This window comes from Megascapheus bottae, chromosome 6 (assembly GCF_031878675.1).
Source record: "Megascapheus bottae isolate mThoBot1 chromosome 6, mThoBot2.hap1, whole genome shotgun sequence".
NCBI classification, from domain to species: Eukaryota; Metazoa; Chordata; class Mammalia; order Rodentia; family Geomyidae; genus Megascapheus; species Megascapheus bottae.
The window spans coordinates 57,431,929-57,452,853 of NC_143514.1; the positions used below are offsets into that span (position 1 = coordinate 57,431,929).

The following is a 20,925-nucleotide window of genomic DNA, read 5'->3' on the forward strand; positions in this document are numbered from 1 at the left end:
GAGCTGATGATATCTCGGTTCAAAACCAGCCGAAGCACTAAAGACCATGAGACTCTTATCTCCAATTACTCTCTAGAAAAGAGGAAGTGGGGCTGAGGCTCCAGAGATAGGGCAGTAGCCCTGAGTTGAAGAGCTCAGGGGCAGTGCTCAGGCCCAGAGTTCAAGCCCCATGATAAACAACACACACACACACACACACACACACACACACACACACACACACACGACATAAAAAGCTTACACAGTTTTTTAAAAAAAAATTATACTGGTCTTTTTATATACTGGCAATAGTTAGAAAATGAAATTTTCAAAAGATTACTACTTACAGAAATAAACCCATACAGCTACAGACATCTGACAAAGAGAACAAAAAATATACATTGGAGGAAAGAAGACAGCCTCTATTATGAGTGGTGCTGGGAAAACTGTATCTTAACATGTAAAAGACTAAAAGTAGATCTCTACTTCTTTCCCTGTGCAAAAATAAGTTCAAAATGAATCAAAGAATAATGGATCAAAGACATGAAATATTGAAACTACCATGGGACAACAAACACTTGAAGATGTAGGCTTACTTAACAACCTTCTGACTAGCAAATAAGAGCAAGAATTGACAAGATCTCAGGAGCTGAGATCTGAAGATCAACGTTCAAAGCCAGCTCTACACAAATTGGATACTCTTATCTCCAAGTAAGCACTAGAAAACAGGAAGTAGGGCTTGGCTCAAGGGTAGGGCGGTAGCCTTGAGCTGAAGAGCTCAGGGACAGCACCCAGGCCAGAATTCAAGCCCCATAACCCACAAAATAAAAAGTAAAAAAGAATTGACAAATGGATTATATTAAATAAAAAAGCTTCCTGCATATCAAAGGAAGAAAATAACCACAATGAAGAGATAGCCTACATCTTTATCAGCTATTAATCTGACAAAAGATTAATATCTAGAATATAAACAAGTCACAAAATTAAACACTAAAGAACAGAAACCGCAATAAAGGGTTAAGGGAATTGAACAATCAATTCTCACAAGGGGAAATACAAATGGCTAATAGATAATCAAGATATGTTTGCTATCCTTAGCCATAAAGAAATTGCAAATCAAAATTATCCAGAGATTCTACCTTCCCACAGCCAAAGTGGCAATTATTATCAAGAAAGAAAACAACAAAGGAGGAGAAAGGGGCTCCTGCTTGTGGGAATGTAAATTAGTGCAGCTATCACGGAAATAAGAATGGAGCTTCCTCCAAAAAAACTAAAAATAGGCGCCTATAATACTAGCTACTCAGAAGTCTGAGATTGGAGGAAAGCCAGTATGCCAGAGGTTGAGCTCAAGTGGTAAAGCTCTAGCATGAAACCCAGGACTGGCATAACATTAAAACAAAACAAAACGAAAGCAACCACAACCTAAAAACAGAACTTCAATAAGATCCTGCTATACCACTCGTCAGCATACAATAGAACCCCTTAATTGCTACAATTGTTATAGCCCTTTTCACAACTGCTAAGCTACAGAAACAACCTAGGTGCCCATCAATGGATGAGTGGATAAAGAAAATATATTATATGCACAGTAGAATATTATTCAAAAAAACTTTAAAGACTGTTAGTACCAAGAAATGGTGAGGATACCCTTCATGCTCTATTGGTGAAAGTTAAAATTTGAGAGAAGAGTTTAGGTAACATATAGTCTATGATGGGGGGTGGGGTGGAGGGGAAGGTAATGGGGACCAAGACATGTGAAAGGGTATCAATATATGTGAATTAATGCACCTTCTATCTGGCAAATATCATGTAACCCTTTTATTAATTACAATAAAAATAAATAAATTAAGAAAAAAAACAAAAACAAAAAACATATAGTCTATGATGCAATTATCCACTACCTCTTGTCCATGGACAGTATAATATGAATACTTAAAATTGGCTTCTTTTATTTACGATATTTAAGACAAAGTCTTACACTCATTAACTGAACATATTTGAAACACATGCTCTTATACTCTGCTCATACCCATGGATATACAACTGCTTGGGTAAAAGTTGTTTGAGTGTCCAGTGTTCAGCTCACTCTGCATTGATGTCTTTTTTCACTCAGATAAATGTCATCTTCAAAAATGTCAATAGCCATTCAAAAATGATCACTTTATTACTGTGAAATGTATGTTGAAAAGCAGAAATTGTGCCCTAGAAATTGTCTTAGGTAGATAAGTGTTGGAATATTTGATGCATTGGATTGGATCAAGGTGACGAAACCTGAACCTCTCATTGAAAATAAAAAGGATTCAAAATCCTTTCATAAGATGTACTGCCTTCTGACTCTATAGCTAAGACAGGCAAAGGCCTGAGTCTGTGGTTGTCAGTGATGAAGCCAATTCAGCATCTTGGTGGTGCTATAATGATCAAATACCACAGCAGCACTGGGGTAAGCACTGTGATGGTTGATGACCTGTGCATTCAGAGTGGCTTCATCAGCAAAAAGAGGATCCAGTACAATGTGTCAGTATTCTCAGAGTGACACTCAGCCTAAGACTCTTCTTTATAATACGCCAAAGCAGGAAGGCTGTACAATGTCCACAAACCATAGAAAATGCATATAAATTATGACTGCCCCCCCTTGTCTCATGCCTGTAATCCTAGCTACATAGGAGGCTGAGAGCTGAAGATTATGGTTCAAAGTGGTAGAGCACTCACCTTGAGCCAAAAGCAGCTCAGGGATAGTGTCCAGGCCCAGAGTTCAAGCCCCAGATCTGACAAAAAGAAAGTATATAAATTTTGTATATTCTCCTACAATAGAATACTATACAGAAAATAAATGAGCAGTGGTTCTGCACTACAACATGGGTGACTCTTGCACACAGAGCTGATCATAAAAGGACAGGCATAAGATGAACATACATGATAATATATTTGAAAGTATTTTTAAATGGGCAGGGGCTAGGGTGCGGGCTCAGTGGAAGAGTGCTTACCTGGTATGCGTGGGGCTTGTGGTTTGATCCAGTGCTACAAGCAATGAAGCAAATGGAAAAGCTAAACAATATTGTATGAGATTTGTGCATAGAAAGCAAAACTATGAAGTAAAGCAGAAGAATTAATACCATACGTAATGCTTAATGCTGAGATGACAAAGAAGTGGCTTGAAACAGGAAGAATATATGCAAAGTCCTGCTAGGCTGGCATCTTCTATTTTCTGTCCTGAGTGGTGTGTGTATGAGGAGTTAACTTATAACTTGTTAAACTCGGGGTTTACATTTGATGCTTCTTCTGAGTGTGAAATTCCACATTTGTTGTTTGGGCTTAAATTTGGAATGCATTCATGAGGTTTGCGGCCTTGAATAATTTCCTCATTTACAACAAGATGGCTCTTCAGGGGCACAAGGAAGGTTTATAAAAGATGGAGTTAGTAAAAGATGACTATTGTAGATGATACTGCTGACTTGTCAGGCACCATCAGGAAGATTTGAACCATTAAGCTACCAACACTGCAAGACTGTTCATTGATTCAACAAATGTTAGTATCTGAATCACATATAAGATATCATAATCTGTGTAGGCTTTGTTTTTCAGTACTGGGGTTAGAACTCTGAATCTTATGCTTGCTAAGCAGGTGCTCTACTACTTGAGCTGTGCCCCTAGCCATTTTTGGCTTTAGTTATTTTTAGGCTCTTTCTCCCCACCCTCACTACCTATGTTTCTTGCATAACCGGGTAAAGTACCATGACCAACTTGTTTGTTGAGAAGGGGTCTAATTAACTTTATGCATGACTTGTCTGAAAAACTGATTATTGATCTGTGCAGTTCTGATAAAAGATGAATTATTACTTCAATATGTTCAGAGTTAAGATGCTCTAAGAAATATCTTTGCAGGGAAAGGCTATCATCTGCAGAAGCTTATTTAAAATTTAAAAGCTACATAATTACAGAGGTTTAGGAAATATGTTCAATATTTTAAAACTGGTAAAGAAGCTGGGAATGTAGATCAGTGATGGTGTTTGTGCCTAGCATAAATGAGAGCTAGGTTTCATTCCCAGCAACCAAACAACAACGAAAAATAAACCCTGTCCCCCTAAAACAAAGACCCTACAAAACTCATGACTAAAGAGGATACGGAAGAGATTTAGTCAAATGATTATGAAATACCAGAATTTTTTAGAAGTCCTTCCTTTTTTTTTTTTTTTTTGTGGGTCATGGAGCTTGAACTCCAGTCTGGGTGCTGTCCCTGAGCTCTTCAGCTCAAGGCTACCACCCTACCCCTGGGCCTAGACTTTGTCTCAGAGCTCTTCAGCTCAAGGCTACTGCCCTACCCTTGAGCCAAGCCCCACTTCCTGTTTTCTAGGGATTAATTGGAGATAAGAGTCTCAGGTCTTTTTGTGCCTGGGCTAGCTTTGAACCTTGATCCTCAGATCTTAGCCTCCTGAGTGGCTAGGATTACAGGCAAGAGCCACCACCCTGCTAGAAGGCCTTCCTTTTAGACTGAGATAAATAAGCATTTGTTGTTTTCTTTTATACTTCCCTACAGACTGTGAACAGGACCTTTTTCCTTCCTTTTTTTCTTTTTCTTTTTGTGCCTGTTCTAGAATACATGATAGGCAAGCACTCTACCATTAAGCCACATTCCTAGCCCATTCTCCTTTCCTTTCTTCCTTCCTTTCTTTTCTTCTCTTTCTCTCCCCTTCTTCCTCATATATATATATATATATATATATATATATATATATTTTTTTTTTTTGCTGTCATGGAGCTTAAACTTGGTTAGGTGCTGTCCCTGAGTGCTTTAGTTCAAGGCTAGCATTCTACCACTTGAGCCACAGAGCCACTTCCAGTTTTCTGGTGTATAATTGGAGGTAAGAGTATCCTGGGACTTTCATGCCTGGACTGGCTTTGAACCATGATCCTCAGATCTCAGCCTCCTGAGTAGCTAGGATTACAGGTGTGAGCCACCCTTCACTCTGCTTCTCATATATATTGTGCTGGTAAATGGGATTTGAACTCAGGGCCCCATGCTCTTACTTGGCTTTTTCCTCTCAAGACTGGTACTCTTCCACTTAAGCTGAGAACATCTCCACTTTTTTTTTTTTTTGCCAGTCGTGGGGCTTGAACTCAGGACCTGAGAACTGTCCTTGGACTTTTCTCAAGGCTAGATAGAGCTCTACCACTTGAGCCATAGCACCACTTTCAACTTTTTTCTATGCATGTGGTACTGAGGAATTGAACCCCAGGCCTTTGTGCATGCTAGGCAAGCACTCTACCACTAGGCCAAACTCTCGGCCCTATTACATTTTTCGATTAAGACTTTTCCCCCCATTATACTGGTGAAGGTACACTTGTCTTATAAAGTGCCAGGTTGTAAATATTTTAGACTTGAGGTTCTTATGGCCTCTCCAGTCATATTCAAATTTACTTTTACAGCATAAAAGCCATCATGGAAAGTATGTAAATAGCCAGGCGCTGGTGACTTATGCCTACAATATTAGCAACTCAGGAGATTTGAGGATAAAGGTTCAAAGCCAGCTCAGACAGAAAGCATTAAGACTCTTAGCTCCAATTAACCATCAGAAAACTGGAAATGGTGCTGTGGTTCAAAGTGGTAGAGTACTAACACTGAGCAAAAGAGCTTGGGAACAGAGCCCAAGCCCTGAGTTCAAGACCCATGGTTGAAAAAAAGAAAAACAAAAGGAAAAGAGGAGCAACCCTTGCTTGATATGTTAGAAACAGGAGCAAAGAGCTAAAATGGGTTTTCACCCTGAGTGCATTTGCCCTTTTTAGGCTAAGATAGGGAATCTGGTTTAAACTTTTCCAGGTAAGTTGTAATATCATCTGGAAACTTCTACGTAGTTATTATTTGTTAAATGTTGAATTCTAGAACCTTAGATAGGGGCTTATAGAAACTAAATCTCTAATATATTTTAGAGAAATTGAACCATAATTAATAGAAAGCACTATTGATATAGTGGTTCATTTTGAGTCTTATGGCTTAGTAAATGTATGTACGGTAGTTCTACCTAGATTATTTTAAAACAAGCATGTTTGCGGGATTTCCTTTTAACATGCTTCTTATGTTAGGAAGAACAATTTTGTCCCCATGCAATGAACCTTGGTGCTGTTGATGACACTGATTGAAACAATAATAATGAACACTATTGGGGCTGGGAGTTTGGCCTAGTGGAAGAGTGCTTGCCTAGCTTGCATGAAGACCCAGGTTTAATTCCTTGGTACCACATACATAGAAAAAAGCCAGAAGTGGTACTGAAGCTCAAGTAGTAGAGCTCTAGCCTTGAGAAAGTCCAAGGACAGTGCTCAGGCCCTGAGTTCAAGCCCCTAGGACTGGAAAAAAAATGACTTAAGGATAAATAAACCTAGTGATATACAACAAGAGTTTTAGCCTGGGTCAATTGAAATCTCGTGATAAATTTTAGACAATGATTTGAACAGATAGTATATCTTTAAACCTTTTTCTGTTTATTAATTGCATATACACTCCAGTAGAAGAAATACCTGAGTTCTGTCCCTGGTTAGCTTAGAAAAGTTAAAGGAGGAATTTGCCCATTCATCCTTGGATCCCATGATGAATTATAATAGTAAGAAATGTGCGTGTGCGTGTGTGTGTGTGTGTGTGTGTGTGTGTGTGTGTGTGTGTATAACTGGGGCTTGAACTCAGGGCTTGTTCTTTTGCTTGGCTTTTTTGCTCAAGTGTGCTTTACCATTTGAGCTATGTCTCTAGTCCAGTATTTTGATGGTTCATTGGAGAAAGAGTCTCACAAATTTCCTGCCCAGCTTGGCTTTGAACTGTGATCCTCAGATCTCAACTTCCTAAGTACCTAGGATTATAGGTGTGAGTCACCAGTGGCCCGCCAGTGTGAAGGAATTGTGATACACATATTCCAGGGCTGGCTGAGACCTTTGGACAAACACTGTCCCCTAGAATTACCTTAATGCTTTCTTCCTGCAGTAAGCTATTATGTTGCTTTAAGTCCAAATTCTTTCCTCGTTCATATCGAAGCTCTTTTTCAGCTGAGCTGCAAAGAATTTGAAGCCGGTGCAAATTCTGACGAAGCTGTACTTCCTCTTGCGGCTGGTATTTTAGCTTTTCTCCAGACAATAGATACTAAAGCAAACATTATAAAAAAGCAACTGTTAAAATTTTAGTAAGATATGGTATTAAGCTGCCAATTCAGAAATGTTAGAATGTGTTTATTCACATATAAATGTTTTTGGAGCTTCCTTACCTACCACAAATTACTTTTTTTTATATTTATGGCTAGTTTTTTATATTTATGGCTATATATATATATAGAGAGAGAGAGAGAGAGAGAGAGAGAATTTAGCAACCTTCATATACCAAAAATACTAAAGAAATAGTGGAAAAAAAGCAGAGAAGCATAAACAATTAACCTTCTTACTTCCCATATCCATGAAAGGCAACTGAAGCATGGATAAAACGTGTGTGTGTATGTGTGTATGTGTGTGTGTGTGCGCGCGCGCGCATGTGTCTGATGTCAAAAACCAAGGAAATTTAGCAAGTTTCTAGCCTTATCACTTGCTTTGTACTACCTGATGATCCTTAGCCAGTTACTAGTCAACACATCCTTTTAATGCTGCAGTAGTCCATTGCATATTATAAATACTAGGTTATACTATCACATTATAAACCATTATATGATATCTTACTGTCTTTATTTGTCCACTGGTGTGTACTTAGGTTGACTATCTGGGAAAGTGGCACAAGTAGACACAAGAGCAGCTTTCTCTTCAAAATAATAATGTCAATTCCCAAGTTATATATGAAGAAATGGAATTGCCAGATTATTTGGTAAATTTTTAATTTTTTGAAGAATCTTCATATTGTCTTCACAATGGCTATGCTAATTTCCATTCCCATAAACAGTGGGCAAAGGTGTCTTTTTCTCTATATGTTCACCAACAAATCCTCTTTTTGTGAACAACCGCTCTCAGTGGAGTGAATGGTTCATTGAAGTGAGAACTCGTTGTGGTTTTCCTTTGCATTTCTCTAATTATTAACAAAGGTGAACTTTGAAAAATATGTATGCCTGTTGCGTTTTATATGCATTCTTTGACAAGTGTCTATTCAAGTCTTATGCAAATTTTAAAATCAGGTTGTTTTGTTGTTACTAAGTGCCATATTTTTGGATATTGGTTTTTTTACTTGATATAATTTGAAAATATTTTCTCCCAACTGATGGGTAGATAATGAAAATGTGGTAAATATATATAAATATATATACAGTACAAGCTGCTCAGATTTGTGTGTGTGTGTGTGTGTGTGTGTGTGTGTGTGTGTGTGTGTACCAGTCCTGGGGCTTTTTTTTTTTTTTTTTTTTTTTTGCTCAAGGCTAGTTAGTACTCTTACCACTAGAGCCACAGCACCACTTCTGTTTTTTTCTGTGTATGTGGCACCAAGGAATGGAACCCATTTGCTCATTTGAACAATTAATCAGTAATCAGAACTTTTAATGGTAAGAACCCATTTACCATACCAAAAACAGACATAGAAGAGAAGCATCCATTTCTAGCAGACACAAATTCATACAAGTTTTAGCCTGTTTGCAAGCTGGAAAAGCCTTTTTTTTTTTTTGTGGGTCATAGGGCTTGACTCAGCCTGGGCACTGTCCTTGAGCTCTTCAGCTCCAGGCTACTGCCCTACATCTGGGCCTAGTGCTGCCCCTGAGCTCTTCAGCTCAAGGTAATTCCCCTAACCTTGAGCTGAGCCTCAGTTCCTATTTTCTAGTGGTTAACTGGAGATAAGAGTCTGAGGTCCTTTTGTGCTGGGGCTGGCTTAGAACCTTGATCCTCAGATCTCAGCCTCCGGAGTAGCTAGGATTACAGGAGGGGTGAGAGACCACACCGGGCTGGAAAAGCCTTCTTAAGTACATTGTCCACTCTAGTCACTTGAAAATTATTTTCCCTGTTGAGGCAGCTACTCAGCCAGTCAAGAAGTCAACAAAAAGACTCTAGTTTCCCACCAGTAGATTGCTTTGCTGGTAGAATGTTTTTTGCAGAGAGACAAAAATGTATTACATTAAGACAGGTAGCTGTAATGTTACCAGTAAGAGTGCAGTAAGTAATCAGAGGTCTCTTTTGGAGTAATCAACAACTCATTAAGCCAACTTACCTCTATGAGGTTCAGTTGGCAGGTTAAGGAGACAGTGAAACAACATACATTAGAGTAGGGATACAATACAGAATAGCATTTGGAGAAAAAGTATGGCATTTCCTCCAAATATTAAGGATAAAATTATGATATGATCCAGAAAATGTATTCCTACATTAATGTAATTTACTTAAAATATACATGAAAAGCTATACATGTACACGAATATTCCTAGCATCATTGTTTATAATAACCAAATATTCAACAAATTATGATGACTGGATGAATGAAAATGTTGTAAGACCATGAAACAAAGTATTCATCATGAAAAGGCATAACATTATCCATAACATTAGCATTACCATCTGTGAACATTGGAAACATGCAATATGCAAGGTAGCCGTCACAAAGGGTCACATATTGTGTGGTTCCACAACTGTATGGAAGATCCAGAAGGCAAATCCACAGAGACTGAAAGATCAGTGGTTGTGTGGGGATGAGGGGATGGAGAGATGCCTATTAGTGGGTACATATTTCCTTCTTTTTTTTTTGCCAGTCCTGGGCTTGCGCTCAGGGCCTGAGCACTGTCCTTGGACTTTCTCAAGGCTAGAACTCTACCACTTGAGCCTCAGCACCACTTCTGGCCTTTTCTATATATGTGGTACCAAGGAATCGAACCTGGGTCTTAGTGCATGCTAGGCAAGCACTTTAACCACTAGGCCAAACTCCAAGCCTCTCACAAATTTCCTTCTTTCCTTCCCTTTCTTTCTTTTTTTCTTTCTTCCTTTCTTTTTCTGTCATAGGGCTTGAACTCTGGCCCTGGGCTTGTCCCTGAGCTCTTCAGTTCAAAGCTACCACCCTACCCTTTGAGGCACAGTGCCACTTCTGGTTTTCTAGTGGTTAATTGGAGATAAGAGTCTCTTGGACTTTAGTGCCTGGTCTGGCTTTGAACCACGATCCTCAGATCTCAGCCTCCTGATTTGTTTGGATTACAGGCTGGAGCTACTGCATCTGGCATTTCTCTCCCTCCCTCCCCCCCTCTCTGTGTGAACTCTAGACCTGGTCACTGTCCCTGAGCTCTTCAGCTCAAGGCTACCACTTGACCACTTGAACCATTGTGCCACTTTCATTTTTCTCTGGTTAATTAGGGATATAAGAGTCTCATGGACCTTCATGCCTGGGCTGGCTTTGAACCATGATTCTCAGATCGCAGCCTCCTGAATAGTTATTATAGGCATGAGCCATCCACGTTCTTTCTTTCTTTCTTTCCTTTCTCTCTCTCTCTCTTTTTTCCTTCTTTCCTTCCTTCCTTTCTTCCTTCCTTCCTTCCTCTCTTTCTCCTTCTTTCAGTCATGGGGCTTGAACTCAGGGCCTGGGAGCTATCCCTGAGCTTTTTTTTCCCCCCTCAGGCTAGTGCTCTACAACTTTGACATACCACTTCTAGTTTTCTGGTGGTTAATTGGAGGTAAGAGTTTTATGGACTTTCTTGCTCCAGCTGGCTTTGGACAGAGATTCTCAGACCTCAGCCTCCTGAGTAGCTAGGTTTACAGGCACAAGCCACCGGCACTTGGCATCAGATTATTTTTCTAAGGTAAGATGATGAGGAAGATGTTCTAAAATCATGGAGATGGTTTTAATCTCTGTAAACTTAATAGTAATAGTCGAAGTGCATGTTTTAAGTGTTAATGTTGTATGCCATGCAAATGATATCAATAATTCTGTTTAAAAATGAAAAAGAAGCTAATTTTATTTTCCTTCAACTTTTCAGAGATGTCCTCAGCCAGAATAACTAATATCAAGCAGTTGCTGTATACTCCAACCCTAACACATCGCACATATCCCACGGGGGAGAAGGGCTCTGAGAAAGTCACCTTGGAAGAATAGGAGGAATGATGCTGAGCACAAAGAGAGGGAGTGCAGACTTGTCTCAGCACCTGGGCCAGAAGCGTGGATATCAGCACCCCTTTAATTAAGATCCTCTCTTAGCAGCAGCTGCTTTAGAACTGGAGCTTGACCAGAGTCAGGATCACCGTCTTGTTCACAGAGGTGATGTAGCTCTCCAGCCACTCTTTAAACGATCGGAGCTCAACGGATACATACACAAACATGCCAAACTCTATGACCACAGACAGCTTCAAGCAGATGGCAGCCACTGCGATTCTTCATGCACACATCCTGTGAAACTTTCACCTGGCTAAGAAATGTCAGTGTTCATTGACAGTGCTTCTATAGCTTAGACTTCACCAGGAATTTTGTGAAAAGTTTTAACTTTTTTTCTGGCCAGCAGTTGGGCAGAAGCAGGCCCTATGAAAGCACAAACCATCCAGCTCGACTCAAAGGCAGGAACCTGCCACATCAACCTTGTTCATAACACTGAAAGGTTATCTGACACATCATAGGGAGCCTCCTCCGTAGCTAGGCTCACAGGTGTCAACTACCAGTGCCCAGTAGGGTAGCATCGACTTTTCAAGTGGATGCTATCCGACATTTGAAGGTGATTCACTTATGAGTGCAATAGCCCTTCTCTGTGAATCTCAGAATTATTTCTAGAAAGTTGGAAGGGGGAAAACATAATTTGCACAATAAAGACAGACATGTAACATAAAAAGAGTGTGGCTGATGGTCTTTCTTACTCTTTCTCTTTAAGACAAATCTATAGTAAAGAGCAAAATCTGTATCTAAAATGATCCAGTTTGAAGTATTTTATACATTAAGTCCCTCCATAAGAAGAGAACATCCCACGTCCCCTCTATACATCATCTTTATAATAACAACTTTAAAAAGAATAGGGAATGTGGTATGTATTGTGCCATTACCCTATCCTTCTCATCCTAGACAAAGGCGAACTGTCAGTCAGCACATTGTATATCAAAATATAGTCAATCGATCATTAGGTCTCATTCAGACTATGATTGCTATTTTATTACTATTTAGGGTATGGTTACAGTTGGTGGTGATGGTAAAAATGATACTGATTGCCACAGCTAATTGGAGGAAATGGACCTGGAGCAAAGGCTCATAGCACCTACCTGGGTGGTACTGTCATCTGAACTGTCCCCACAGCTCTGAGACTGAAGGCTCAGTTCTCCTCCAAGTCTCTCAGCTTCCTCAGGCTTTGCAATCGATTGTCTTTCATCTTTCCCATCTGTACTGTGCTGTGATTGTGCCTCCTTCTGCCCCTTTCTTGAGAAAATGCCCTCCTCCTTCACTGATGCCTCTGCAGTGTCCTTCTGCTTATTTTCTCCTGATTCAGGACTTGATGCAAATACAACAATAAGAACTATCAAAATACTTGTTGCCGTAGCAGAATAGGAAACAAAAAGCAAGAACAAAGTTCTTCAAAGAGATTTTATAAATAGAATTCTACAGCAGAATAGTTTTCTTTCTTTCTTTCTTTTTTTGTTTACAGAGAAATGATGAGTCTGAGTTTTATGCTTCTTAGTGTTTTGTTGGGCAGACATAGAAAGCTTGTTTAAAATCACAACTAGTAGGTACTTGGTCAGATTCTAGGGCTACAATAAGCCAATCTCTGACTGAAGGAAATTATATTAAAGGAAAAAGATTAATAAACAAGTAATTGGACTGTCTTAAATAACACATGGCCTGATGAATGGGCAGCTAAGCCAGACAAAAATAAAAGTAGGAATGTATGTATATGTATGTGTATGTATTGAGTGTTGACAGGAAGAGTGTTAGTGTAGATAATAGAGTGGAAAACCCAGGTGCCTGTGGCTCCATGCCTGAAATATAGCTACTCAGGAAGCTGAGATCTAAGGATTGCTGTCCAGTGTCAGCCCAGGCAGGAAAGTCTGTGAGACTCTTACCTCCAATTAACTGTCCTCCCCCCAAAAAACCCAGGAAAGTCTGTGAGACTCTTACCTCCAATTAACTGTCCTCCCCCCCAAAAACCCAGGAAAGTCTGTGAGACTCTTACCTCCAATTAACTGTCCTCCCCCCAAAAAATCCAAAACAACAACAAAAAAACTGGAATGGAAGCTGTGGCTCAAGTGATAAAGTCCTAGTCTTTTTTTTTTTCTTCCAATTGTGGCAGGAAAGTCTGTGAGACTCTTACCTCCAATTAACTGTCCTCCCCCCAAAAAACCCAGGAAAGTCTGTGAGACTCTTACCTCCAATTAACTGTCCTCCCCCCAAAAAACCCAGGAAAGTCTGTGAGACTCTTACCTCCAATTAACTGTCCTCCCCCCCAAAAACCCAGGAAAGTCTGTGAGACTCTTACCTCCAATTAACTGTCCTCCCCCCCAAAAATCCAAAACAACAACAAAAAAACTGGAATGGAAGCTGTGGCTCAAGTGATAAAGTCCTAGTCTTTTTTTTTTTTCTTCCAATTGTGGCAGGAAAGTCTGTGAGACTCTTACCTCCAATTAACTGTCCTCCCCCCCCAAAAATCCAAAACAACAACAAAAAAACTGGAATGGAAGCTGTGGCTCAAGCGATAAAGTCCTAGTCTTTTTTTTTTTTTTTTTCCAATTGTGGGGCTTGGACTCTGGGCCAGATCGATGTCCCTGAGCTCTTCAGCTCAAGGCCACTATTCTACCCCTTGAGTCACAGAGTCACTTCCAGTTTTCTGGTGATTAATTGGAATAAGAATCTCACAGTCTTTACTGCCTTGGCTGGCTTTGAACCTCGATCCTCAGATCACAGCCTCCTGAGTAGCTAGGATTACAGGTATGAGCCACCGTGCCCAGCCTAATGTCCTATACTATTTTGAGTAAAAAGCTCAGGACAGTGCCCAGGCCCTGAGTTTAAGCCCCAGGACTGGCACAAAAACAAACAAACAAAGAAGCACAGGGAAAAGCAAATATGTCCCAGGATGCCTTACCCATTAAGATGTGTGAACTCCCGGAAGCTTTACGAAGACCATGTGGATGGCATGTGTCAAGGAAACGGGATGAGTGATTTTGTAATCCATATGATAAATAACAGAAACTAGAACTAGAATTGATTCTAGAGAGATTTACAAGACCCTGTCAGTACCATTGTCACCAGGGAGATGTAGCAAGTAAGGGAAAACAACAACCACAGATAGTACATATATCTCACTGGGGCACATATACAGTGGATGGTGAATCAAGATGAGCAGATTAGGGAGGTGTTTGAGGTGAAGATTCAGATATGGAAAAGCATGAGCAGAAATGTTAGGATTCAATAAGAGGAACATGGATAAGGGAAAAGGAGGTGAAGAACGTGCTAGATTGAAACCAAAAGAACAAGCAGAAGAGGCCAAGAAGCCAGAGAGGGAGGAGGAAAGACAGGAGACTAAGAGTCACAGAAACCAGAGGAGGGAGGAGCCTTCAATGAGAGAGAATTTGGAGACAAGTAGAGTGAACACAACCATGTTATGTATATACACACACATACACACCAGCTCTTGCACACACCTATATGAGTGCATCACATACATTTTGCAGTGTTGGGACTAAATCTAGTGTTGGAATTGAACTTAGGGCTTTGTGCATGGTAGACAAAAACTCCACCTTTTATTCCCTGAACCTTTAGTTTGTTTTAGGTGCCTTGAAACCTAGAATCACATGGTTCACAAATTCCAATTGCTTCCCTGCCAGTCCCGGGGCTAGAACTCAGGGCCTGGGCACTGTCCTTGGGCTTTCTCAAGGCTAGCACTCTACCCTTGCCACAGCACCACTTCTGACTTCTTCTATGTATATGGTAGCAAGGAATTGAACCCGGGTCTTCATGCATGCTAGGCAAGCACTCTACCACTAAGCCATACTCCCAGTCCAGACTCAATTTTTTTTGTGAAAGATATTATCAGTGAAAAAAACAGAAATAAAAGAGCTAACGGGGTAAGATTAAACAATTAACCAAATAAAATGGTTAAAGACTTAATTATTAGATAAAATGTTAAATGAGAATAGTAGGGGGAAAGCTCCTAGAGTATATTCTCAATTATATTTTAAAAATACATGTGTATGTTCAGAAGAAAAGAAAGAAAACTGAAGGTCTCACTCTGGTGAGAATTGTAGGTATTCATAATCTCCTCTATTTAGTGTTTTCTGAATTTTCAATAAAAAGCAAATACATTGTTCTTTTTGAATGTAGTCTCTGATTGCATAGCCTGGGCTAGCCTAGTACTTGCTGTGTGGGCCAGGCTGGCCTGTAGCTTCTGATCCTCCTGCCTTAGTGCTCCAGGTATTGGACTTACAGGTGAGTGCAACTATGCCTGACTTACATATTACTTTTAAAAGCAACAAGGAAAGTTTCAAAATGCAATACTAAATTAAAAGACAAACTCTAGGAATGCTTAATGTTTCCAACCACATCACTTGGAAAAGCCAAACTGTTATAATGACTGAGCCCAATAAAATGTAACCCTCAAATTAATGTGATACAGGATTCTCTCAATTTACCGGGGCTCCTTTCTCTCTTCCTTTGAGCTTTGAATTGCTACTTCCAAAACTGGTATACTAGACACCGTATCTTCATAGGAATTTTCACTCGTAATTAATTTAGCAGTTGTAGTTTTCCTCCCTACAGTGAAATGGTTTAAGCGTTCCAATTCTTGTGAAAACTTCAATACCTTAAAGTGAAGAAAAAAAGAAAATAATCTGTTTTATATACTTTACTGATCCTATTTAAGTGCTTAATTATTGGCTTGAATAATTAAATCAAATAAACATATAATTGTCTTCCAATATAATGCATTGTTGTTGTTATATAACAATCTATTTTTTTTATCATGGGCATATGAAAGCCCATGATTTAAACAAACAAATAAAATAAGGTATTGTTGGTCTCTGGTTTTTGTTCTAGACCTTTTAACAAGCAACAGGTTTTAGTCAACAGCTTTATATGACTATAAAGCATACATTATTATTATTATCTACTTTATACTACTATACCACATATGAGTAGTAGTATGAAACACATTTATGCGATTATACCACATATTCTTAAGTCTTTTTTTTTTTTGCTAGTCCCAGGGCTTGTACTCAGAGTCTGAGCTCTGTCCTTGGACTTTCTCAAGGGTAGCAATCTAGCACGTGAGCCACAGCACCACTCCCAGCTTTTTCTATGCATGTGGCACCAAGGAATTGAACCTGGGTCTTCGTGCATGCCAGGCAAACACTCTACCATTGGGCCAAACTCCTGGCCTCTCATGTCTTAAGTATACATCACTCATCATTTGTGCAACAGTAATACACTGCTGAGAAAGCACCAGGAAGAATGTTAGATATAGGTCACAAAGAATAGCCTATTTGGAAACACTTAATTGAACTCTTAAAGGCTCTCAGAGTATTACAATGATTCCTCAATCTCAGCATACAAAAGCTGCACTCTGGGAATTTATTTAAACTGCTACCTTTAGGTTGGCAGCTTCAACCTGGAGATACAGACTCAGTGGTTCCAGTAGGAAATAGGAATTTGCCCTTCCAATAAGCTTCCCAGGAAAATCTAGTGCAAGAAGAGCCACAGTCTTGTGATTTGACACGCATTTTTTTTAAATTGTCTTGCTTTTGGAAAATTTTGAAGATTTCTTCTCCTCAAAGTTTACTCTATATGGGGCCAGGAGTTTGGCCTAATGGTAGGGTTCTTGCCTAGCATGCATGAAGGCCCTGGTTCAGTTCCTTGGTACCACATACATGGAAAAAAAGCTGGAAATGTTGCTGAGGCTCAAGTGGTAGAGCTCTAGCTTTGAGAAAGTCTAAGGACAGTGCTCAGGCCCTGAGCTCAAGCCCAGGACTGGCAAAAAAAAAAAAGTTTACTCTATATGAAAAACTCCTTCCAAGAGTGGACAGGGTTGGAACAGGAAGAAAGATGAATCCCCATCACAGTATTATGGGAAGGTAAACAATGTCACTTTCTAAGCCTCCCTGCAAAGTTGCTTTTGTAATTGTGTTTGAACCTAAGAGCAAATAGAGTTAAATCTACAATTGAATTTGACTCTAAGAGATGTCTTGTTTGGTTTTCTAAGACTTAAGAGAACCTAAAGGTGTAACAGACCATCATCTCATACATCTGTCTGCACCAATACCACCAACTGTAACTAACTTGCAGGGGAGGAGGTGGGGTCTTGAACTGGCTGGCCTTGGGTGATGGGAAGATGGGGTGGGCTAAGAAGTGGGTATTTTAAGCATGGGTAGCCCTGTGGCCAAAGGCAATGATTTAGGACAATCGTCCTGCTAGAGCAGAGGCAATAAAATGAGGAGATGAGGAAAGAATGCCAGAAGGAAGACGCAGATTATCAAAAACTTGAGATACTCTCCCACCCTCCCGCAACACATTTTTCTTTTTTCTTTTTCAGTACTGGAGGTTGAAGACAGGTTCTTGTGCTTGCGAGCCAGGTGCTCTACCACTTGAGCAACAGCTCAGCCCTATCTGCTTTAGTTATTTTTCAGACAGGATCTTGCTTTTGTTGAGTTGGACCGCAGACCACAATCCATCTGCCTTTGTCAACCACATAACTGGGATATCAGACATATCCCACCACACTTACTTAATTTGTTCTTTTCCATTGGATCTTGCTAAACCTTTTCGTAGGCTGGCCACATACCGTGATTTTTTTTTTTTTGCTAGTTCTAGGGGCTTGAACTTAGTGGTTGGGCATTGTCCTTGGATACTTTTGTTGTTGTTGTTCAAGGCTACCACTCTGTCACTTGAGCCACAGCACCACTTCCAGCTTTTTCTGTGTATGTGGTTCCAGGAAATCAAACCCAGGGCTTTGTATATGCTAGGCCAGCACGGTACCACTAGGCCAGATTCCTGGTTCATACATACTGTGATTCTATTTCTTTTTTTTTTTTTTTTGATAGGTCAGGTGGCTTGGACTCTGGGCCTGGGCGCTGTCCCTGAGCTCTTCAGCTCAAGGCTACTGCCCTACCCCTTGAGCCACAGAGCCACTTCCAGTTTTCCACTGGTTAATTGGAGGTAAGAGTCTCATGATCTTTAGTACCCGGGCTGGCTTTGAACCTTGATCCTCAGATCTTAGCCTCCTAAGATTACAGGCATGAGTCACCTCGCCTGCTGTGATTCTATTTCTGATTGCCAGGTAGTTGGGATTACAGCCATGAGCTCTTGTATCTAGCTCCTCCTCCTCCTTTTTCTTTCTTTCTTTTTTTGGCCAGTCCTGGTGTTTGAACTCAGGGCCTGAACACTCTCCTTGGTCTTTCTCAAGGCTAGCACTCTACCACTTGAGCCACAGCACCACTTCTGGCTTTTTCTGTGTATGTGGTACCAAGGACTGGAACTTGGGTCTTCATGCATGGTAGACAAGCATTCTACTACTGGGCCAAACTCCTGGCCCCCCTCCTCCTTACTTTCTGTGTTAACTTTCCCAGTGATATTTTGGGAGAGAGACCTGGCCCTTTAGTTGCACATATGATGGTTACTCAACTTGCTGACCAGGTTCCACAGACAAAAGCCTAAGGGTAATTGTGTGTGTGTGTGTGTGTGTGTGTGTGTGTGTGTGTGTGTGTGTGTGTGTGTGTGTGATAGGGCTTGAACTCTGGGCCTGGGCACTGTCCCTGAGTACTTCAGCTTAAGGCTACCACCTTACCCCTTGAGCCACAGCCCCACTTCCCCTTTTCTAGTCATTAATTGGTGATAAGATTCTCATGGTCTTTAGTGCCCAGGCTTTGAACTGAGATCCTCAGATCTCAGCCTCCTCAGTAGCTAGGATTATAGGTATAAGTGTAATTTTTGCCCTATACATCTACTCTCTCAAGCAGTGAACCAGGTGTTTCCCTCTCCATATTTCATACTATCAAATATGCTCAAAAATTAAGTTGGTGGGAGGCTGGCTCCAAGTAAAGCACTTCTGAATTAATATTAACTGTCAAGTACTGGCTAACGTTTGTGTATTTATCCTGAAATATTGCTTGACTATGACCCACACCATGTATATTTCATTTTAATAATAATAAAGTCTAATTTCCAAGTCACCTCTGAAGGTAAATTTCCTTTAACATGGGATGCTAAACATTAAACACTGAGATGCTGAGGCATTTAGTCTCACCTTTGTTTCCAATTCAAAATTCTCTCTTTGTAGCAGATCATATGCTATTAAAAGTTTGTCTCTGCCTGCTGCTGTCCCTGGAAGATGCTGGATTTCCTTATAAAGGCATTTCAGTTCTGACTTTGATTTTTGGAATTCCTGATTAAGAAATAAAGACATTTTATGGAACAAGGCCATTTCCTTATTGGGTGTAATGTCTCTAAAATTTAATTTTCATATTGTCCTTTCTGTCTTGCTGTTTTAAGTATTAATGAAACTGAACATTCTGAATTTCTACCAGTCACAGGTAGAACAACTTGGCTTTCTAGTCCTTCCTGCTTTAAGCAAGGTTTATCCAGGTAAAATATTTAGCAGCATCTACACTAAAAATTATATTATTATTATTTTTTTTTTTTGCCAGTCCTGGGGCTTGAACTCAGGGCCTGGTCACTGTCCTGCGGCTTTCTCAAGGCTAGCACTCTACCACTTGAGCCACAGCACAACTTCTGGCTTTTTTTTCTTTGTATGTGGTACTGAGGAATTGAATCCAAGGTTTCATGCGTGTTAGGCAAGCATTCTGGTTACCAGTAGGCCAGGCTTCTGGCCCCTTATCCATCTTAAAATATATCTTAGTATGCTAAAATAAAAATAGTCCGGGAAGTGGCGCTGTGGCTTAAGGGGTAGAGTGGTAAACTTGAAGACCTGAGATGAAGAACTCAGGGACAGCACCCAGGCCCAGAGTTCTCAAGCTCCATGACTGACCAAAAAACAAAAGCAAAACAACAAATAAAAGCTTTAAAACTAGTCCTTTGTCTTAGTAGTTTTAAGAAACAAAAAAAAAAGAAACTAAGACAAACAATTCTATTTTCTTGTCATAAAAATAACCTGTGTGATTGCATTCTTTGTTTCTTGATATTTCATTAAAATTTAAAAATTTATTCAAAACAACCAAGCAAACAAAAATGTATCTTAGGCTGGACACAGTGGCTGACAACTATAATCCCAGGTATTCATTGAGGTCAGCCCAGGCTAAAAATTATCAGTACCCCTCCATTTCAACAAATATATCTCCAGGTATGGTAGTTCATACCTGTGGTCCCACTATGCAGGCAATGGAAAAAGGAGGAGCACAATTCAAGGCTAGCCAGGTAAAACATGCCAGATTCTATGTGGTCTAAAAAAATTGTAAAGAGCCTACCCATGAACCTACAAAGTTCTGAGTTCAAAACTCTAATACTAACAAATGTATCTTATGTTTTTCACCTTTAATACAACAATGTATTAGTAACCTTCAAACACTCCTAGAACAGAGTTATTGAAACTAAGTTTCAGAGACTTAGTCAATCTACCTGAAGGCATACAGCTAGGACATTGGTCTGACTCTGGACTCTTTGTTCTTAAGTGTAAATTGTGCCTTACTTAACAACATATAATCAGTGATCTAAATCAACTCAGATTTCCTTTAGTCCTCTGATTTTCTTTTCATATATATGACAACACTTTGGGTACAGATTTTCCCAAAATCCTACATTGATTCTATAGGATGTGTAGCATTTGATTGGCAAATGATGAGAGGTGATGTCAATCGGAAGTGTCCAACAACCAAAAGATTATATCAAGTTTAGTTCCAGAGAGTAGCTGCTTGGTATATCCCCAAAATGTTGATATAAAGGGAGGGAAAATATTGATGGCAATGGGAAAAAAGTTAAGAATGTGGTGTGTGGTCTCCCCAAACTATGAGAAGATGGCTGGCACGGTTCTATCCCATTTTCCTGAACATTCCTGTAAGCTCATCAGGATTCTGAAAACGGATTAAAAATACACCATCCTCTGAACTGGTCACGTTGAGTTC

The 20,925-nt window shown here is 39.9% G+C and overlaps 1 protein-coding gene across 4 annotated transcripts in view; it reads right to left on the reverse strand.

The window, feature by feature from the left end:
* Positions 1–20,925, reverse strand: part of Ccdc30 (coiled-coil domain containing 30) — a 73,444-nt gene that overhangs the window by 31,058 nt on the left and 21,461 nt on the right. For 3 of the 4 annotated variants that reach the window (XM_090335069.1, XM_090335070.1, XM_090335071.1), the window contains exons 4-7: positions 19,095–19,232; positions 15,490–15,659; positions 12,133–12,358; positions 6,923–7,099 (exon numbers count right to left, since the gene is read on the reverse strand). In XM_090335069.1, the coding sequence (XP_090191195.1) occupies positions 6,923–7,099; positions 12,133–12,358; positions 15,490–15,659; positions 19,095–19,232 (711 nt within the window). The remainder of the gene's footprint in view (positions 1–6,922; positions 7,100–12,132; positions 12,359–15,489; positions 15,660–19,094; positions 19,233–20,925) is intronic. The other variant, XM_090335072.1, reaches the window with a different exon arrangement.